The following is a 23,329-nucleotide window of genomic DNA, read 5'->3' on the forward strand; positions in this document are numbered from 1 at the left end:
TGAATAAATAAAATCTTTAAAAAAATAAACACTATATTGTTTTTGCTTTTTTGAAGATTAAATAAGTAAAATCATACTGTAAGCTTTTCTGACTTTTGTTTAACATTTTAAGGTTAATCAATTTTGATGCATGTGTAGTACCCATTTAAGGTAAAGTAGTGTTCCATGTTACAAAGTCTATCATTTATTTTACTCCTAACTTACTATGAACAGTGCTGCTTTAAATATACTGATCCTGGTGCACATGTGCATGGAATCCAATTTCCTCCTCCTCCTCCTCCTCCTCTCCAGTTTCATTCTTCTTCTCCTGGTGTACATGTGCATGGAATCCAATTTCATTCTCCTCCTCCTCCTCCTCCTCCTCCCCCCTCCTCCCTCCTCCCTCCTTCCCTCCCCCCCCCCGCAGTTGGTCTCAGTCCTACTTAACTAAGAGCCTTTCCTGTTTGGTCTTCAGTCAAATTTCCAAGTAGTATGGGTTGGTATCTTGGCTCTCTCCTGTCCCATTTGGTCTGTTTGTGTCCATATTTCACAGTTTATGATGAAATCTTGATCCCTACCAAGGCTAGTCCTGCCATCTTGCAAATCTAGATGTCTTAAGCCAAAAATTAAAGGGAATTTGTAAAAATGTAAAATAATGCCATTCTTATAGTTTTTGTATCAGAAATAGTTATTTTTATAAAATACTTGTATATACTAAGCAGTAAGTTTATTTTTAAGTGAATTAACAGACTTTAAATTTTCACAGTTCAAATTTCTAATACAGTAAGTATCAATATGTATATTTGCTCTCCATTGGCAAAAGCTTTCTGGGGTAAAAATCTATAAGTATAAAAGTTTCCTAAGACCAAAAAATAAAAGCCATTGCTGTAAACATTTAAAACTATAATATGGTTTATATTAAATACACTTAGCTATATCCCATAAGTTTCATAGGTAATATTTTGGTGGAAATTACTTTCTGAATATATTTGGTCTCCACTATGTCGTCGTCTTTGATCATTGAATTGTTTACAAGTGTGTTTTAAAAATAATGTGTTCTAAAATTTCCCAAAGTATGTATCTTCTCCTAGTTCTTTTTGCTATTTCCTAACTTAAACTGCATTGTGGTCAGCAAATGTGATTGGTATCATCGTTAAGTACTTGGAAACTTGTTGAAGTAGATTTTGTGACTTAATGGTGGTCATTTTTTTATAAATGTTTTATAAGTTCTTGAAAAACTTTTTTTCTCTACTTAGTAGTGGCATTTAAAAAAATACTCTATTGATCAGTGAGCAGATAGGTAAAATAATGACTACTCGAGATATTTTATGGCAGAGAGAGATTTAATGCAGGTAATTGGTTACAGTGGTGTGGTTAGGACTAGAACTGCTAAAGGGAGGGGAGAGGGTTTGAGAGGAACAGAGGAGGTTTGTTTTCAAAAGATCTGGGAGTTGTACTGGAACCAAAGAGCTTGCACTTGATACTGAGCTGCTGGAGCTACTCTTGAGTTACTGCTATTGGTAGAAACCTACTGACTTCACAAAGTAGGAGACACCTTCACTTCGAGGCATTACCAGAACCAGGGGATGGCTAATGGCATATTTTTAAAAAAATTTTTCACCCGCTGCCTCCTGTTGGCAGAACCTACGACAAGGGAGTCCGGCAAAAGTAGTTTGCAGGCTTTTTTGTCTGATTGATTTGTCCATTACTTTGAGATATGTTAATAAAATTTCCTATTATTAAGGTAATTTCCTTTGCTTATCTATTTTTGAGTCTAAGTTGGATATATACAAGTTCTATGCTTTTGGTAAATTGAGCCTTTATCGGTATAGATTTCTTATCTCTGTTAGTATTTTTGGTCTTAACATGGTTTTGGTTTTACTTGATACTAATAAACTATGTCAGCTTTCTTGTATCCTGGTATCTTTTTTAGTCCTTTGACTTTGAACCTTTCTGTACTTTTATGTTTTAGTTATATATTTTAAAAACCTTAAAACTATATAGATTTTCACCATCTTACTTTCTTTGCCATTTAAAGAATTTAATTTTTTTAATGAGTAATTGATATAGTGATATTTATTTCATTTTGTGTGCTTTTCATTTGGCTTGCCTCTTTTTTTTTTTTTTTGCTATACTTTTGTCTTTCCTTTAGTATAGATTGATTTCTTTTTCCTTTTAGGAGTTGCCCTGGCCATTTTTTGCATTTATTTTACTATTGCCAGTCTTGTTTTTATTTTTAACTTTTGTTAATGAAAATTTCAAACATGTAGAAAGGTAGAAAAGATAGTGCATCTGTAGCTTTTATGTAGATTCGACAATTAACATTTTCCATATTTATCTTTTATTTTTTATTGTTTAGTAAATTGTTTAACAGTTTTATTGAGAAGTAATTCACATACCATGATCGTTTGTGTAAAACATACAATCTAATGGTTTTTAGTATGTTCAGAGTTGGTCAGCCACCGCTACAATTTTTGAAAAGTTTGATGAATGTTTTTACTGAGGTTAACATACAGAAAAGAATAAAAATCTAAATGTAGAGTTTACATATTCACAAAGTGAATGTTTTCACATATAAAGAAATAAAATAATAGTTGTACCCCAGAGTCTCTCTTATGCCTGCTCCCAATCACTACTGCCTTTTTCTGCTTTCCAAGGATAAGAACCATCTTGACTTCTAATACTGTCAATTACTTTGCCTATTGGTGAGTGAAATTATATGATATGTATTCTTTCCTTTGTCTGACTTCATTTGCTTAACATTAGTTTATAAGATGATCCATGTTGTGTGCAGAACGGATTCATTTTTATTGACGTGTATGCATAGACCATAAATTATTTACCCATTTTACTGTTAGACTGTTCCTAGTTTGGGCCTATCATGAATAATGCTACTATACACATTCTTGTAATTGTGTTGTGTTGACATATAAATGTTGGGTAGGTACCTTGGAATGGAAATGGTGGGTGAGATTATAGTTTATATTCAGGTTTACAAAATGCCAGTGGTTTGTCCACCAACTGTATGAGAGTTCCACTTCCTGAATATATTGCCAACTTGGTCTTGTCAGTTTTTAATGTTAGCCATTTTGGTAGATATATGTTACTACTGTAATATGACTTTAATTTTCGTTTTCTGATGACCAATGAGATTGAGTACTTTTTTATGTAAATTGATCATTTGGTTGCTTTCTGTAAATTGTGTGTTCTAGTCTCTTGCTTTTTTTTTTTTTTTAAGATTTTATTTATTTGTTCATGAGAGACAGAGAGAGAGAGAGAGAGGCAGAGACACAGGCAGAGGGAGAAGCAGGCTCCATGCAGGAAGCCCCGTGTGGGACTTGATCCCAGGTTTCCAGGATCAGGCCCTGGGCTGAAGGTGGCGCTAAACCGCTGAGTCACCGGGGCTGCCAAACATTTTTTATGTTTGGTTGTCTTACTGACTTTTAGGCATTTGGATATCTAATTTAGTATGCATAGTTATCAAAACCTGAAAATTACCAATTTTAACTATGTTACAATTAAAATAATAAAACAACAATCATTGTCTTTATTTTTTTAATTTTAGTTTTTAATTTTATTTTTAATGTTATTTATTTAAAAAAATTTTTAAGCCATTGTCTTTAAAAAAATAAAATTTATGAATATTTGCACTCTTCGTGACCCTAAGATCAAAAGTTACATGTTCTGAGTGACCCAGCCATGCACCCCGGTTTGCACTCTTCTAAAAAAAAAAAAAAATAGTGGCCTTCAAATGCTTTAACTCTCATTATATGTCTTCCAATTTCTGTGTTGATTTCCTTGTATCATGGTTTTGTCCTATTTTAACCATACCAATTGATATTTTGGGCTCATATCTTTTATTGAAATCCAAAATCTAAAAATAGATTTAGAAACCAAAACTTACATATAAGTTGACCACAGATTTTTCTAGTGGTGAAACCTGACCTGAATGAGCATGAGACTGCATAGTCTTGGAAAAAAAAAATCCATGTACTGTAAATATTTAGCTATTTAAATGCTAGATCCTAATTTGTTTGATGGAGTGCTGCTTTATTTTAAATTTTTTAATTTTGAAACACATCTGGCCCCAAGAGTTCTTCCAAAAGGAATCGTGGGCTATATTGTTTTATATTCAGTGTTTAGATTTACTTACTTACTTATGTATTTTTGCTTACCATTCCTTCTTACATCTTAAACTTGTCATTTGGGATCATTTTCCAGAAGGAAGTCAAGATTTATTGTTTAGTTGGTTACTCTTGGTGGTAAACTGTTTTGTCTGAAAATATCTTTATTTCACCTGTGTTCCTGAAACTTAGTTTTGCTAGATACAGGAGTTAAAATTGTCCATTGTTTTCATTTACACTAAGGATAAGATTCCACTGTTTTCTAAGTTCTAATGTTCCCTCTTTTCCATTGTTACTTTTATAAAATGATAGCCGTCAGCCTAATTTCCGTATCTTTGTGGGTAATCATCTTTTCTCTCTGGTTTTAGGATTAGCTCTTTTTAGTTGATGACCTATGCTTTTTTAAGTTCTAGAATTCTTTTTATTTATGCTGTTTGTAATTCATGGAGTTTTTGGGGGCTGAAGCTTGGTCTTCAGCAAGTCTAGAAAATTCTCAATCATTAGCTCTTTATTATTTTTTAATTTTTATTTCTTTTTTCAATCATTACCTCTTGAAATGTTGCCTCTTACTCTCTTTTGTGTTCTTGTCTCATATTTTATCTCTATTTCTCTGTTACATCCTGGATAAACTCTTCAGATTATTGTCTAGGTACTAATTCTCTCTTCATCTATTTTAATCTGTTTAATCTTTCCACTGAGTTTTTTTTTTAAGTGTTATTTAGTATTTATTTTTAATTTATATGCCATAAAATTTAACCATTTAAAGTGTACAGTCAGTGGTTTTTAGTAATTTTACCTGGTGGTACACTCTTCCCCATAATCTAATATTAGAATATTTTCATTATCCCCAGAAGAAAATTTATACCCATCAGCACTCACTCTCCATCTCTTCATTTCTCATTCCTTGGTCAGATACCAGTCTACTTTCTCTATGTATAATTTGCCTCTTCTTGGACATTTCATATAAATGGTATGTTATATATATGTAGGGTTTTTTTTTAAGATTTTATTTATTCATGAGAGACACACAGAGAGAGGCAGAGACATAGGCAGAGGGAGAAGCAGGCTAACTGTGGGGAGCCCAATGTGGGACTCGATTCCAGGACCCCGGGATCACGACCTAAGCCAAAGGCAGATGTTCAACCACTGAGCCACCCTGGCATTCCTATATGTAGTCTTTTGTGACAGATTTGTTTGACTTAGCACATAACGTTTTTGAGGTTTATCTATGTTACAGCATGTGTCGATACTTCATTCTTTTTTTTTTTTAAGATTTTTTTATTTATTCATAGAGATGCAGAGAGAGAGATGCAGAGACACGGGCAGAGGGAGAAGCAGGCTCCATGCAGAGAGCCTGACGTGGGACTCGATCCAGGGTCTCCAGGATCACGCCCTGGGCTGCAGGCAGCTAAACCGCTGCGCCACCGGGGCTGCCCTACTTCATTCTTTCTAATGGCTAAATAATATTCTGTTGTCTGGACATATCCATCAGTTAATAAACAGTTGTGTCGCTTCCTCTTTCTGGCTATTATAAATAATGCTGCTGTCAATATTTGTGTATAGGGTCTTATGTGAATAATATGGTTTCATCATCCATTGAGCCCTTAAATTTATTTTTTAATTATACAAGGAATTCATTTCTTCATTCTTGCTGTAAAAGAGTCCTACTGTAAAAGAGTCCTACTATAAAAGAGTATATAGTGCAAAGAGGGATGTCTTCTTTTTCCATTTCCACTGCTAGGAGGGGACTACTGTAAAGTAGTTGGACCTCCTTTGTATGCATTTATGTAACTTTTGTATAAATAAATCTGTTGCTTTTTTTTTTTTTTACATAAAGGAGTTACATGTATTTTGAGGCTTGCTTTTTTAAAATTATTATTTTTTAATTTAAATTCAGTTTAATTTATTTCAGAGGTAATTTAGTGATTCATTAGTTGCTTATAACACCCAGTGCTCATTACATCAAGTGCCCTCCTTAATGCCCATCAGCCAGTTATCCCATCTCCCCACCTTCCCTCCAGCAACCGTTAGGCTATTTTCCTATAGTTAAGAGTTTTTTATGATTTGTCTTCCTCTCTGCTTTTGTCTTATTTTCTTTCCCTTCTCCTATGTTCATCTGTTTTATTTCTTAAATTCCACATATGAGTGAAGTCATATGACATTTGTCTTTCTCTGACAGACTTCTTTCATTTATCATAATACCCTCTCTTTCCATCCATGTCATTGCAAATGGCAAGATTTTTTTTTTAAGATTTTATTTATTTATTTGGGAGAGAGAGTGGATATGAACAGGGAGGAGAGGGAGAGGGATAAGCAGACTCCCCATTGATCAGGGAGCCCTACTCAGGCTTGATCCCAGGACCCTGAGATTGTGACTTGAGCTGAAGGCAGATGCTTAACTGACTGAGCCACCCAGGTGCCCCTAATTCATTCTTTTTGATGGTTGAGTAATATTCCATTATGTGTGTATCTGTGTATCACATCTTTTATTTTTTATTTTTATTTATTTTTTAAAAGATTATTTGTTTATTCATGAGAGGCACAGAGAGGCAGAGACATAAGCAGAGGGAGAAGCAGTCTCTATGCAAGGAGCCCAATGTGGGACTCAATCCCGAGACTCCAGGATCACACCCAGAGCCAAAGGCAGATAGATGCTCAACCACTAAGCCACCCATGCGTCCCACATCTTTTTTTTTTTTTTTTTTTTTAGTTAAGAGAGAATGGGGGTGGGGAGTGGAGTAGACATGCAGTGGGGAGGGGCAGAGCCAGGCTTGGTCCTAGGACCCTGAGATCATGAGCTGAAGGCAAGCCGCTTAATTGACTGAACTACCCAGGCATCCCTATTCCACATCTTACCCATTCATCTATCGATAGACATCTGGGCTTTTGCCAAATTTTGGCTATTGTGGACATTGCTGCTGTAAACAGTGGGGTGCATGTGTCCCTTCGAATCACTATGTTTGTATCCTTTGGATAAATACCTAATAGTACAATTACTGGGTTGTAGGGTAGTTCTATTTTTAACTTTTTGAGGAACTCCCATACTATCTTACAGAGTGGCTGTACCAGTTTGCATTCTCACCAGCAGTGTAAGAGGGTTCCGTTTTCTTCACATCTTCACCAACATCTGTTTTTCCCTGAGTTGCTAATTTTGGCCATTCTCACTGGCGTGAGGTGGTATCTCATTGTCGTTTTGATTTGTATTTCAGTGATTGAGGCTTGTTTTTTATTCATCAGTATATTTGGGGGATCTTTTGTTCTGTACACATAATTCTTAATGGTTGCACAGTCTTATTTCCATATGCCATAATTTGTATAATTTAGCTATTGATAGACACATTGATTGTTTCTGGATTTTTCCCCTAGCAAATAGTGAATTAGTCAACACCCTTATTAACTTGTTTTTAAACACTTACTAAGGCATAACACATGTCCTGGGCACAGTTTTGAATGCTAGGAATACAGAGATAAGTAGATACAATCTCTGCCTTAGAGTTGTTCACAGCGATATAAATGTACAAGGACATAAAATAATTGGGGGAGATCTGGTGCTATTCCAGCTAGGGAAGATAGATTTTTATCATACTGGGTATTGAATGCTGTTGTCTTCTGAATAAGTTCTCATTTGGTTCTTAATTTTTTATGTATTTTTCTAGATTCTGACAAGCAAAATTGTTGCCTCAAAAGGATAGAACTTCTTTTCCTTTAGGACTTATATTTGCTGCTGCCAGTTTCCTGGGCGTTACTGCCTGGAACACTTTTAATTAAATTCTTGCCTTAGATTGCAGGAATTCATACTACAAACCCATGTGGGTATCTACTTGAGGTTAAGACATTTCATGAAAGAAGTTTTATCTTCCTAGCTCATTGCTAAGTTCAAAACTGGCAAATTTCTATGTCCTTTATCTTACCCTTAAACTGAAGAGTCATAGTCTTCTGTTAGATTCCTTACTTTTTGGTCTTACCCATCCTTGGGTTTGGTAGAATTCCCCAAGGCAAGATCTAACCATGATCCTTTTATTTGAGGATTCCTACACTCTTTGTTTTTTGTAAAAAATTTTTCAGGGTATCTGTTCTGCTATTTTGCTGAAAAAGAAATTGTTTAGTCTCTGAAACACATTCTTCTTTGGTTTTTTAGTTTACCAAGATCCTGGTTTCTTTCTGTGACCACTCCTCTTTCAGGCACTGCTGTACCCTGGAAGCATGTAGAAATTATTATATATTTATCTCTCTTTAGGCTGTGGGCTGTTTTTAAGGAGAGGGATCTTTAAGTCTTGTCACATTTGCATTCCAATCTGATTTTTGAAAATGTTAGTTTAAAATAAAGAATGAATACCTCTGCTTGTTGGAGGCTTTCCATTTCCAAAAAGGGGAAAAAGTTTCAACAAATAACTGTTAGGAACTAAGCTCTGTAGAAATGTATTTGGAATTTGTAGAAAAGAAATGCTTCCTTAATTTGTATTTGGAATTTGTAGAAAAGAAATGCTTCCTTAATTTGAATCAAATTCTGCTTCATTTTAAAATAAGGTAAAATCATTTCATTGCCTAGCCTGAAAGAAGATAGATAGCTGTTGTTATAATTGTTTAATATTGGGGGAAAGTAATAGTTTGATACTGTAATGATAATGTATATAGTAGTCTTCTTGTTTTTATTCCATTATGTTCCTCTGTTGTTGACCTTCCACTTCCTGTTGATTGTTAGATGCAGTGAGACCAAAGCATTTTTGGCTATTTCATGCACAGTTGCATTAGCAACCCTTGTCATTTATCTCTATATTTTTAATGTTTTTCTCTTATTTCTCTCTATCCTAAATAAGGATTTTTTATCATTTATTTTTTTTTAAGGTTTATTTATTTGAGAGGAAAAGGGAGAGAGAGAGTAAGCAAGCATGTGCACATGCACGGGCACACACGCAGGGTGGATATGGGCAGCGGGAGAGGATGAGAATCTCTAGCAGACTCTCCACTGAGTGCAGAGCCTGACGTGGGCCTGCATCTCAAACCTGAGATCACAACCTGAAACCAAAACCAGGAGTCAGACACTTAACTGACTGAACCACCCAGGTGCCCAGGATTTTTATTCTTTGGGATATAGGCATACCTCAGAGATATTGTGGGTTTTGGTTCACCACAACACAATATAAAAGCTATATTTATACTATATCACAATATAAAATCACAATATAAAAGCTATATTTATACTATATCACAATATAAAATCACAATATAAAAGCTATGTTTATACTATACTGTAGTCTGTTAAGTGTACAGTAACACTGTGTCTGAAAAAACAAAGTTCATAGCATAATTAAAAAATTGTTTACTGCACGGGACACTTGGGTGGCTCAGCGGTTTGGCGCCTGCCTTCGGCCCGGGGCATGATCCTGGAGACATGGGATCGAGTCCTGCATCGGGCTCCCTGCGTGGAGCCTGCTTCTCTCTCTCTCTGTCTCTCATTAATAAATAAATAAAATCTTAAAAAAAAAAAAAAGTACTGCTAAAAAATGCTAACCACCATTGAGCTTTCAGTGAATTGTAGTCTTTTTACTGGTGGAGGTTCTTGTCTTGATATTGATGGTCACTGACTGATTAGGGTTGTAGTTGCTGGTTGGGATGGCTGCAGCAATTTCTTAAAATTAATTTTAAGGAATTTGCTGTATTGATCGACTTTTCCTTTCAGGAACGATTTCTCTGTTTGACTTGTTACAATTGGAATTAATCCTCTCAAATCCTGCCACTGCTTTATCAACTAAGTTTATGTAATACTCTAAATTAAATCCTTTCTTGTCATTTCAACAATTGTCATAGCATCTTTACCAGGAGTAGATTCCATCTCAAGAAGCCATTTACTTTGCTCATCCATAAAAAAAACAGTTCCTCATCTTTTCAAGTTTTATCCTGAGATTGCATCACTTCAGTCACACCTTCAGGCTCTACTTCTAGTTCTTGCTGTTTCTACCATATCTTCAGTGACTTCCTCCACAGAAATCTCGAACCCCTCAGAGTCATCCAAGAGGGTTGCAATCAACTTCTACATTCCTGTTAGTGTTGATATTTTGATCTCTTCCCATGAATTACACATGCTCTTAATGGCATCTAGAATGGTAAATCCTTTCCAAAAGGTTTTCAGTTTACTTTGCCCAGATTCATCAGAGGAATCAACTCTATTGGAACTATACTTACAAAATGTATTGAAATAATAAAACATGAAAGTCAAAATTACTCCTTGATCTATGGGCTGCAGAATGGATGTTAGGTTAGCTGGCATGAAAACAACATTAATCTCTTTGTACATCTCCTATCAGAGCTCTTGGGTGACCAGATACATTGTCATGGAGTAGCAATATTTTGAAAGGAATCTTCCCTGGGCAATAGGTCTCCAGATTAGGCTTAAAATATTTTGTAAACCATGTTGTAAACAGATGTGCTGTCATCCAGGCTATGTTGTTCTGTTTATAGAGCATTGGCAGAGTATATTTAACATAATTCTTTTTTTTCTTTTTAAGATTTTATTTATTTATTCATGAGAGACAGGCAGAGGGAGAAGCAGGCTCCATGCAGGAAGCCTGATGTGGGACTCGATCCCAGGATCACACCCTGGGCCAAAAGCAGACACTCAACTGCTGAGCCACCCAGGTGTCCCAGATTTAGCATAATTGTGAAGGGTTCTAGGATTTTCTGAACCATCAATGAGCATTGACTTCAACTTAAAAGTCGGCAGCTGCATTAGTCCCTGTCCCTTGTCCAAAAGTCAGCCTGTCCTCTGAAGCTTTGAAGCCAGGCGTTGACTACTTCTCTGTATGAAAGTCTTAGATGGTTATCTTCTTCCCATAGAAGGCTGTTTCATCTCCACTGAAAAATCTTCTAGTTTAGTAGCCACTCTCATTAATTATCTTAGATGGATCTTCTGGAGAACCTAACTGCAGTTTGTGTATCAGCACTTGCTACTTCACCTTGCACTTCCATGTTACAGACAGAGACCGCTTCTTAATCCTTATGAACCAATTTCTGCCAGGGTCAGACCTTTCTTCTGCAGCTTCCTCACTTTTCTCAGACTTCACAGATGTGAAAAGTTGGTGCCTTGCTCTGGATTAGGTTTTGGCTTAAGGGAATATTGTGGTTGGTTTGATCTTTTATCCAGGCCACTCGGACTTGTCCATATCAAAATAAGGCAGTTTCACTTTCCTACCTTTCGTGTGTTCGCTGAGATAGCACTTTTAATTTCCTTTAAGAACTTTTACATTGCATTCACAACTGGCCGTTTGGTGCATTTGGTGCATTGCATTTGATGTGTTTTTTTTTTTTTTCAGTGTAAACAGTAATGTGCACTATAGAACAACCATCGTAGTACTTTTTTTCTTTAATACTGTCATACTCATCCTCAGATGTGTGAAAAAACAAAAACTAGAATTAATATGTAACAGTGGGCATTGATGAAAATGACAGCTGAAGAGGCAAAGATCACATCATTGGGATAAAACTTCATGTTTTATCATGTGCTACACAAAGTGTGGTCTGTGGACCTATGACTAGGCTGTGCTTTTCTTTTAATGAGGATTGGAGAAGCTAGGTAAAATTTCTAGTTATTCTAGAAATTATTCCTAATTTCTCCGATTAGTTTCAGTGGGGCAGTATACTAAAGTTTGAGAGCTTATGAAGCAATAAAGTTTGCCAGTATTAGTGCTAGCACTGAAGATGAGTAGAGTTAAAAATAATGTGATATAGTCACAAAAATAAATACTCTTTTGCTGGGTAATGCAGGATGGGGTTGCAAAGGGGGAAGCAGCAGATAAAGGAGAGAAAGGAGGAGAAAGAAAAAGACGTCAGTGACTAGAGGTGAGATATTGTGACAAGTTATTGACAATAAAAATGCAGATGACAATAAAAATAAAAACAAGGATATCAAACTATCACAATTTGCTGTAAGGACAAAGGGGCTTATAGACCTCATTGTTATTTAAGGCTGTCACAGTAATGTAGTCATTAGGTTAAATTATGTTCAGTACACGTAATATCAGGGATCTGTGTTAGGATAGAGTTTACCACTTTTATTTTATTTTACTTATTTTATTTATTTTAATTTAATTTAATTTAATTTTTAAAATTTATTTATTCATAGAGACACAGAGAGAGAGAAAGGCAGAGACACAGGCAGAGGGAGAAGCACGCTCCATGCAGGGAGCCTGATATGGGACTGGATCCCTGGACTCCAGGATTATGCCCTGAGCCGAAGGCAGACCCTTAACCACGGAGCCACCCAAGCGTCCCGTGATTACAGTCTTTAAAGTGATTATCTTTTAAATTGCTTTTACTCTTGTATATAAACTGTGGCTTGAGCCTTCAAGGGCTTTACATCTCATAAGGTTAAGAGTGATAATACATGTGTTCTTTATCTTTTTTTTTTTTTAATTTATTTACTCATGAGATACAGAGAGAGAGGGAGAGAGAGGCAGAGACACAGGCAGAGAGAGAAGCAGACTCCACGCAGGGAGCCCGATGCGGAACTCGATCCCAGGACTCGAGGATCACGCACCCTGGGCCAAAGGCAGCCACTAAACTGCTGAGCCACCTAGGTATTATTTTTGACTGTTTTGTGTTCCCACAGGTCACCTCCGGTTTAGGGAAGCAGCTTACTATAGTGATTCTTAGGTGGTAGTGGAGAGAAAATATATGTTAAGCTCCAGAGTAGCCTTTTCTTACTACATAAATTTTTTCTTCAAGCTGGGCTTGTAGTAACCCCCAGTCCTATGAGAGAGTAAATCTCAAGAGTAATCTCTCACATGCATTGAGCTGGAAAAAAGTTTTAGGAATTGAACTAGTGTCACTGTAAATTGAGGGTTACAAATCCTAGGCTGTTGTAGTAATCTTGGAGCTGAGATTCCCAGCCCTGGTATTGTGACATACTGGACTGTCGTTCAGTTTTGTGGTGGGACCCTATACTTTGTTATTGATAGCAGTTGCAAAATTTGTCAGTGGTTACCTTGACCACCCCCCACCCACCCCCACCCCTGCCAAAGTTAATAAATTAGAATGGATTCATATCACTTTGAACCATTTGCATTGATGAGGGAGGAAGAAAGGGAGGTGCTGGCTGGACTATTGAAGCCAGAGCCACTGAAAAGCCAAACCAGTTCTTTTTTTTTTCTTTTTTTTTTTTTTTTTAAGTAGGCTTTGCACCCAACGTGGGGCTTAAATTCACTACCCTGAGATCAAGGGTTGCATGCTCTACTGAGTCAGCCAGGTACCCCCAAGCCTAACCAGTTCTAAAAGTGTTTAATCATTTCTTTCCCAAGGTATTTAGATATATTAGGATCTTTCTTATTGAGTTTATAGATCCACCTGGATTTCTTAGAGCTCAAATTCCTTCAAGTCTTCCAGACTTGAGGCAACAGAAGATGAGGGCTGAGATGGAGTTTTCAGGTTTACTTTATGTTTCCTTTATGTGGTTCCAAACATTTAGGTTCTGGACCTGGCCATTTTTGATATATGAGAAAAGTAAATTCTTTTGTAGTAACTTTAGGCCCTTTTGCCTGGGAAGACAAGATGTCTGTGCACTGCTCTACAAATTTTGGGAATAAAATGCATATTCTTAGATTGACTGAGACCATGTATTTTTGGTTTTGTGTTAAATATTGAGAAAAGAATTATAGGCATATTAAATTTACTCACAAACTTGTTTTATTTTGCAATTCTTATATTTAACTATTAGGAAAATTATTCATATAATATTTCCTAGATTTTTAAATGCATATTTTTTCATATTTAAACATCTGGAATCAAGATGTTTTACCAATGATATGTTACTGTTTAATTGGCAGCAGTTTTCCTTTCTTAGTGTTACATAAAATAATGGTGCATCTTATAATTGACAGTGTTTGAGTCAGAGAATTATGATACATTTACAATATATGTAATTAGTTTTCTCATACCTCATCAATATAGGTACAGACAAGGGTGATATTTGACCAAGAACCATTACAACTGCAATCAGAGAAAGACCATTATATGATCTCACTCATATATGGAATTTAAGAAACAAAACAGAATCGTTGAGGAAGAGAGGAAAATATAAAACAAGACGAAATCAGAGAGGGAGAAAAACGTAAGAGACTCTTAATCATAGGAAACAAACAGGGTTGCTGGAGGGGAGGATGTGGAGAGTTGGGGTAACTGGGTGATGGACATTAAGAAGGTCATGTGATATAATGAGCACTGTTATGTAAAACTGATGAATCACTGACCTCTACCTCAGAAACTAAATAATATATGATAATTAATTGAATTTACATTTTAAAGTAAAAAAAAAAACCTATTGTAACTTGTAATTTTTTGGCTTCTCTTCCCAGTGGTTTCTGCATAGTTCTGTTTCTCTAGTTACAGTAGTTACCTTCTGCAGTTATTTCCCGTTACCTCTAGTTATCTCAGTCTGTAGCTGCTATTTTCACCAGTGTCTGGGAAAGCCGACCATGTTGTCATGCTGGTTTTTATAGCCAGTGGTATCAGTGCTTTTTGCTAGTGTTTCTAATCTGCTTTTATTGCAGTTTGTTTTGTTTTTGTATGTTTTTTGTTGTCTTTTTTAATAAAGTATTTTTAATTTAAGGTATGTACTTTTTTTTTTTTTTTTTTTTAAGATTTTATTTATTGGGGCACCTGGATTGCTTGGTTGGTTAGGTGTCTGTCTTTGGCTTGGGTCATAATCCCAGGGTCCTGGGATTGAACTCTGTGTCAGGCTCTCTGTTCTCAAATATTTAGTTGAGAGAGAGAGAGAGAGCCAGCACGTGTGAGCACAAGCAGTGGGGGGAGTGGCAGACGGAGGGAGAGGAAGGAGCAGGCTTCTGGATTAGCAGAGAGCCGGATGTGGTACTCGATCTCAGGACCTGTGTGGACCGACTGAGCCACACAGAGGCCCGTTTTATAACACTTTGTCTTCAAAGTTAGCTGAATGCTTCCTCATGTGATAATAGTTTTCTGTTGATTGATGCTACATGGTGTGATCTCTAGTTACACTAGTTCTTCATATCCTCAAATGAGTAGGAATTTTTATTTATTTTTACATCAAATTTTTTAGGTCCTTCTCTTTTAGCTTCTGTGTCCATATTCAGGAAATTTAGAACCATTTTCTTTTTTTTCCTTTTTATTGTTTTTGCATTTTTTTTGTTTTTGAGCATAGCTGATTAGAACCAGTTGTTTAGAAGATCCAGAGGACCCTTGAGGGGACTGAATGTTTATTTAAAGACTTGTGGAATACCTGGGTGGCTCAGTTGGTTAAGTATCTGACTGGCTCAGGTCGTGATCTCAGGGTCCTGGAACCGGACTCCTTGCTCAATGGGGAGTCTGCTTCTTCCTCTCCCCCCCGCCCCCCCATCCTGCTCACACATGTGAGTGCACGTGCTCTCTCTCTCTTTCTCAAATAAAATCTTTACAAAAATAAATAAAGACCTGTCCTGCCTTCTCCAATGAATTACTGTTCTGGGAAGAATATACCCCAAAGGGTAAATTCCCCATTTTTGTGAACCTGCCAAATAGGCACATCACTTGACCTTCCATTCTTTGTCTTTTTTTAAGTTGTGATTTTAAGTGCATGAATGAGTTGAACTTAGTAAATACTTGTTAGCCCCCAAACTATTGGCCCTGCTTTATCTCTTAATTGGAAAGCTTGTGGATATGCAAAGTAGTTTACTGCCTAGTAGCTAAGATGGTAAGGAACTGGCATGAATTGTCTTTAATGTAGTGCCTCCACTCCCTCAGTAAAAAAACATGGTCAGGTGAATGTTTTGGATTCTGACCTGTGATAGTGAAATGAAAAGTGGATGATAGCCCCTTCTCACGAGGGGAGTTGGGAGTAGAGGTCCTGCATTATCTCTTGCTATATAACAAATTCCCCTCAAATTTAGTAATTTGAAAGAACAAACATTTATAATCCCATGCAGTCCCAAGGGTCTGGAATCAGGCTTAAGCTGGATGGTTCTGATTTAAAGTCTTTCTTGAGTTTGTAGGCAAGATATTGGCCTGGGATGCAGTCATCTTAAAGATTGGTTAGTGTTGGAGAGTATGCTTCCAAATCATACGAGGTTATTAGCAGGAGACCACATGCTAATCTTACTAGTATGTGAGCTTCTGAATTGGGCTGTTCACAGTACCACAGGTGATTCTAAAGAGAATAACCAAAATGTAAGCCATAGTCTTTTAGAATCTAATCTTGGGAATAACATATCATTTCTGCTGTATTCTGTTGGTCACACTGACCAATTTTGGTACAGTGTGGGGAGGAACTACACAAAGACGTGAATATAGGGAAGCAGAGTTAATTGGAGATTCTCTTGGAATTTGGTCATCACAGGTCTCTTTCTTTGTGGACATGTAAGAAGTAGTGTCAGGGTGTGGAAAACATTTTCTTTCTTTCTTTCTTTTTTGTAGCATCCTTTATCATTATGTTCAGGGGACCTAGGAATAATTATACCAATAAAACTTTTCATAGCTTACCTTTATATCCTTATGTTTCAGTTAGTAGCTGTGCAAATTGACTTTCCTCTATATCCTTGATTTGATAACAAGGACTTGTTTTCCCTGTTTAGTAAAGTTCTCAAGATCTGGAGAATATCTACAGCAGTGTAACCTAAAATGTGGTTATTGAAACAAGATTTTTCCAGGATGCTCTACACTAAGGGGGTTTAGTTACTTTTCTTCCCCTTGAAGAATCATTGTGCAAGTTAGTGTATCAGAAGTCTCTGAGAAGTCCTGCATTGAAGAAATGTTTCTCTTTGTTGTACCCAGTGTTTTTAAAAATTTACTTGAACAGGGATCCCTGGGTGGTGCAGCGGCTGGCGCCTGCCTTTGGCCCAGGGCGCAATCCTGGAGACCCGGGATCCAGTCCCACGTCGGGCTCCCAGTGCATGGAGCCTGCTTCTCCCTCTGCCTGTGTCTCTGCCTCTCTCTCTCTCTCTGTGTGTGTGACTATCATAAATAAATAATTAAAAAATAATAATAAATAAATAAATAAATTTACTTGAACATTTAATTGCTATATTGTATACCTGAAACTAATATAACAGTGTATGTTAGCTATACTGGAATTAAAATAAAAAACTTAAAAACATTTACTTGATCATAAAACCCACATTTGTTATCATAAGTGGAATAAATTAAAAACCCTATTCTAGCAAAAATTTATCATTCTTTTATTCAAAACAACTTATTCAGGCAGCTTTATTTCTATATTTTAGATAATTAGAATTTTTCTTAAGTCCTCAGTTTGTCATTATTTTGCATTTTTAAAGGCAGCTAAGGTCAGAAATTACAAATAGCTGTTATTTTCACTGTTATTAGCAATTGTGATATTGTAGGATCTGAGGGAGGGTTTGTTTCATTCTTGGCCACTAAAGAGCCATTTAGGAGTCTTTTTCTTCTTCTTCTTTTTTTTTTTTTTTTTTTTTAACATTTACTGATGTATTAGCAAATGTTTTAGAGCATATTCTAGGCCTGGGGGTTGCTGTGATCAGCATAGTTTGTCCTCCTTGTGAGTTAATAGCCAAACAAACATAGGAGGTGATTGCAGAAGGGCCACAGATACCAAAGCAAAGGCATAGTGGTCCGCAAATAGCTGCTGGTGGGCCAAGTATTAACAAGTTTTTTACATTGATTGTCAACAAAGAAGGGAGGAGTTTTCAAATCTGTAATGGTGCTAGATGATGTTAAACTTATTTGAAGGTATCATACATTGAAAAGATCTAGAAACATTTGCTATATTGTTAGTAACATTTCATTCCAGAAAAAGCACAGGGTAGCTTTTAAGCAGAGAATTGTTGAGTTCTGAACAGATATCCATGCTTGTCTACTTTAATGCAGAAAAGATGCTCATTAAGAGTTTATTAATAGTGAAAGGGAATATAAGGGCAAGGAGAAGAAATGTGTGGGAAATATCAGAAAGGGAGACAGAACATAAAGACTCCTAACTCTGGGAAATGAACTAGGTGTGGTGGAAGGGGGAGGAGGGCAGGGGGGGGATGAATGGGTGACGGGCACTGAGGGGGGCACTTGACAGGATAAGCACTGGGTGTTATTCTGTATGTTGGTAAATTGAACACCAATAAAAAATAAATTTATTATAAAAAAGGGAAAAAAAGAGTTTATTTTATAGTGTTACATGCAATTCTAATAACATTAGCTATTTGGTTTTTAAACTCATAATCTATGGGCTTTGGTGGGTTTTGTTTTGCTTTCTTGTATACTGAAAAAGAATGTCCATTAGTGATAATATGGGAAGAGTTGAGCAATAGAAACTATGTGAACAAGAATGTAAAATACAGCCAATTAGGGGCATCCAATATGTAGAAAATAACTGCGTATCTTGGACCCCGATATATTCTGGTATAGAAAGTTTGAATTATGTGCAAATAAATGACAAATACCCACCATTTGCTTCGATGTGGATGGAACTGGGGAGGGTATTATGCTGAATGAAGTAAGTCAATCGGAGAAGGACAAACACTATATGGTCTCATTCATTTGGGGAATATAAAAAATAGTGAAAGGGAATAAAGGGGAAAGAAGAAAAAAATGAGTGGGAAATGTCAGAGAGGGAGAGAGAACATGAGAGACTCCTAACTCTGGGAAACGAACTAGGGGTGGTGGAAGGGGAGGTGGGCAGGGGGTGGGGGTGACTGGGTGATGGGCACTGAGGGGGGCACTTGTTGGGATGAGCGCTGGGTGTTATTCTTTATGTTGGCAAATTGAACACCAATAAAAAATAAAATTATATAAAAAAATTAGGTGCAAATATCCTATTTAAGAAAACAAATATGGGATGTAAATTATAAATTAACATTATTCAAAACATTTTCAAGAAGGCTTTTTGCATACGGTTATTTGTATAGTTTTTTTGAAAAGCTTGTATGTCTGAAATGATACATTGTTTTTAAGGATGATGGAGAACTATGGTTTTTATTATTGGAAAGCAGTAAAGGAAACACTGCTAAAATTTGTAAGCAGTTATAACTTAGGCTGAGATCTTATAACCTCAGTGGAGTAAGAGTGAAGTTCTGTAGGTAGATGGCTGCTCTGTAGGATCACTTTACAGCATCAATGTTTACAAATATATTTAGAAATGTTTTTGTTGTAATTATAGGACAAAATTAAAAATTAGAGAGGTAGGCATATAAGATTCAATCTGTGAAAATAGAAAGATGTCATTTTTTTTGAAGTACAAATTGTTGATATTCTTTTTTAGAAACGACTGCAGAAAGAACTGTTGGCTTTGCAAAATGACCCACCTCCTGGAATGACTTTAAATGAAAAGAGTGTGCAAAATTCAATTACACAGTAAGTATTTAGTTTTTGAAATACTTCTTTTATTATTAGTGTAATGTATGAAAATATACTTTTTAAAATGTAGAATTTGGGGGCACCTGGGTGGCTCAGGTGATTAAACATCCATGGCGCTTTATTTCAGCTCTTGATTTCAGTTAAGGGTTGTAAGATTTCACCCTGTGTTGGGCTCTGCACTCAGTGGGGAGTCTTTCTCCTTCTCCCTCTGCCCCTCTTCCCACCCCCAAAATAAATAAATCTTTAAAAAAAAATGTAGAATTTTTCATATTCCATCCCACTCTTCCATCAAAAGATGATAAATCTTATTTTGTGCATTTATATATGCCATTTTGTGTCATAGGATAGTATCATACTCATTGTATATAATGTGTGATTTGTAAACCTTTTTTTAAAAAAAAAAACAAAAACATATTTTTGGGAGCCTGGATGTCTCAGTCAGTTAAGCATTTGCCTTTGGCTCAGGTCATGATCCCAGGGTCCTGGAATCAAGCCCTACATTAGGCTCCCTGCTCAGCAGGGAGCCTGCTTCTCCTCCCTCTGCCTGCTACTCCCCTTGCTTGTGCTCTCTCTGTCAAATGAATAAATAAAATCTTTTAAAAAACAATAATAAAATAAAAACCAATGTTGATCAGTAATATTTTTAAATGTTTCTTGCTAAAGAGGCATCCTATAAAGACTTCGGTCTGACTTTGTTTATGAAGTGATTTCCATCTAAAATAGAGCAGTATGGGGCACCTGAGTGGCTCAGTGGTTGAGCATCTGCCTTCGGCTCAGGTTGTGATCCCGGAGTCCTGGGATCAAGTTCCACATCAGGTTCTCTTCAGGGAGCCTGCTTCTCCCTCTGCCCATGTTTCTGCCTCTCTCAGCATCTTTCATGAATAAATAAATAAAATCTTTAAAAAAAATAAGATAGAACAATTTGGAATGAGGTTGTTTGTCAAATTTTTTGAAATCACATGTAAAGATTTGAAAGAAAGTAGGAGTCAAGATAGTCTCCATTCCCTGAACACATTAATTGCCCTGACAGAAGGGTAACTAAATGGATGTCAGACTATTTAGCAACCTCTTTTAATAGATAAGAAGCTTCTTCATGAGGATGAAGAAGTGAAGTGTATAGAAGGAAGACACAAGAAGAAGTATTCTAATTCTGCTCCTTCCTTAGAAGACGTAAAGAAGTCTTTTCCCAGATAAGAAACCAAGAAGCATAGAGAGATATGTGTCCTCTCATAAAAAAAAGGAGCATTTGAATTAGTTTGAAATGTTTTCAGGAGTGTCATCCTAAGATATCACAATCCAGTATAGTCTATTTTTACCACTCCTTTGATTTAATAGTTTTGTTAGGCAAAGGTAAATGTTCTGAAATTGGGGGTGGGGGTGGGGGAGGATTTAAAATAATGAAACCTCTCCTTAAAAAAAAAACAAAACAAAACCTCCAAAAACATTAAAGGGATGGGAGGCAACAAGATAAAGGTTTACTATAGACCAAGTTGTAGGACAAAAAGCATAATTTAAATGCTTCGTGACATTCTAGGTCAAGAGAGCAAAAGTGACCAAAATTCATGGACATATTTATCCTTTTAGAGAAACATAACTTTTATTTTATTTTAAAGATTTATTTATTTATTCATAGAGACAGAGAGAGAGAGAGAGGTAGAGCCACAGGCAGAGGGAGAAGCAGGCATCACACAGAGAACCGGCGCGGAACTCGATCCAGGGTCTCCAGGATCACGCCCTGGGCTGCAAGCGGGCACCAAACCACTGCGCCACCGGGGCTGCCCAGAAACATAACTTTTAGTTACCTTTGTGAGGTTTGAGTCCATACTTAAGACGGAAGTTATGCTTTTTAAAATCAGGGATATGAAGAATGGACCTATTGATGTTTGGTTGGATACATTGTTTGAAAATGGGTACAGATCTCTAGCTCTGTAACAGTCTTTAAAACATTGAACTTTAAAACTCAAGCATTTTTAGATTCCCTGCAAAATCGAGCAGAAGGTACAGAGATTTCCCACATACCCTCTGCTCTCACACATGCACAGCCTCCCCCATTATCAACATCCATTGGTTAAAATTGATGAAGCATGATTGACGCATCATAATCTCCCAAAGTCTATAGTTTGCATTATAATTCATTATGGGTGTTATATGTTCTAAGGATTTGGGCGAATGTGCAATGACATATATCATCATTATGGTATCATACAGAATATTTTCACTGGCCTAAAAATCCCCTGTGCTCCAGCTATTCATCATCTCCCCCAGCCACTGATCTTTTTACTATCTCTGTAGTTTTCCCTTTTCCAGACAGTCATATAGTTGGAATCATACAGTGTAGCCTTTCAGATTGGCCTCTTTTATTTAGTAATATGCATTTAAGGTTTTCCACTTCTTTTTGTAACTCTCAATTGATTTTTTGTTTCTATCAAACAAAATTTGAAAATAGAACACACATTTAGATATATAATTAAGATATATATATATATAATAATTTTTAAAAGATTTTATTTATTAATTTGTGAGAGACAAAGAGAGGCAGACATAGGCAGAGGGAAAAGTAGGCTCCCTGTGGAGAGAGAGCCTGATATGGGACTTGATCCAGGACCCCGGGATCATGCCTTGAGCCAAAGGCAAGACGCTCAACCACTGAGCCACCCAGGTGCCCCATTAAGAGGTATTTTTGTTCTGTATAACTAAACAAATAGATTATATTCCATTTTCATTGGTAATAACCAAGTGCTTCCTCTTTCAACCTTTCCTTTTTTTGTTAAGGGTGGGACCCACATAACAGTGATTTATAAAAAGTTAAAGGAATGTTTTACATTTGTACAAATGGAAACATTTGTATAGATTGTCAAGCAGTTATACCACAAATTGTAACTACCAAAACAGCTTTATCTTTGTTACAGAATAAACCTGTCATTTAGAGATGTATGTCAAACAATTTCTCTTTTAAAATAATTTATTGTAAGTGAATCACAAAACTTTTATTATCTTTGACTATCTTCCAGGGTATAAAAGTAGTCTAAAAAAATTAGATCTTAAAAGATGTGTTTAAGTGGCATAAGAACAATGATGAAAAACACCTTCTGGAAGACAGTTTGGTAGCATGTATTAAGACCTTTAAAAATAAGAGTATCATATCCTTTGAACTAATAAATAAACCCCTATGCTGTCCTAAGGAAGAAACAGAGACCTAGAACCAAGGGTGCCAGGTTGGCTCATTCAGTAGAATGTGCAACTCTTGATCTCACAGTTGTGAATTTAAGCCCCATGTTGGTGGGCATAGAGCTTACTTTAAAAAAAAAATTAACTTAGAATTAACTATGCTCATTTCAGCATTACATGTTATAGAGACAGTTTGGAAACAATGTAGATATTATTAACAGGGAAATTATTTCTCAGGTTAAGACCTTGAAATGCCATCCCCTCAGTTAAAGCCTGAAATGCACAACTTTTATATAGTCATGATTACTTTTGAAAATTCCTTAGAGAGGCCATATTGGTGTGTATCCTGTTGTAATATATCCAACAGAGCTAGTTTTTCCTTTGGAGTGGAATAGTTGGCTGTTTCTTTGATTAGGAGCTATGAATGTATGAAAAATATGTTTTTAAACATGAGAATCCTGAAACAATAGCTACTCACAGGAAGACTTCTTCTCAGGAACATATGCTCTTAATTGGACTCATAAACACTGAGGATTTGTTTTTTAAATTTTTTATATTTTTAAATTTTAATTCTTATTATTTTTTAGAGAGAATTGTGGGGGTTGAGGGTGGGCAGAGGAAGAGACTCTTAAGTAGACTCCATGCCCAGTGTGGAGCCCGACACAGGACTCAGTCTCAGGACCCTGAGATTGTGACGTGAGCCAAAATCAAGAGTCAGACCCTTAACCCAGGCATCC

The 23,329-nt window shown here is 36.3% G+C and overlaps 1 protein-coding gene across 1 annotated transcript in view; it reads left to right on the forward strand.

Annotated features, from left to right (window-relative positions):
• UBE2W (ubiquitin conjugating enzyme E2 W) overlaps window positions 1–23,329 on the forward strand; it is a 77,013-nt gene that overhangs the window by 22,861 nt on the left and 30,823 nt on the right. The window contains exon 2 of the mRNA XM_026012658.2: window positions 19,330–19,421. Within this exon, the coding sequence (XP_025868443.1) occupies window positions 19,330–19,421 (92 nt within the window). The remainder of the gene's footprint in view (window positions 1–19,329; window positions 19,422–23,329) is intronic.

This window comes from Vulpes vulpes, chromosome 13 (assembly GCF_048418805.1).
Source record: "Vulpes vulpes isolate BD-2025 chromosome 13, VulVul3, whole genome shotgun sequence".
NCBI classification, from domain to species: Eukaryota; Metazoa; Chordata; class Mammalia; order Carnivora; family Canidae; genus Vulpes; species Vulpes vulpes.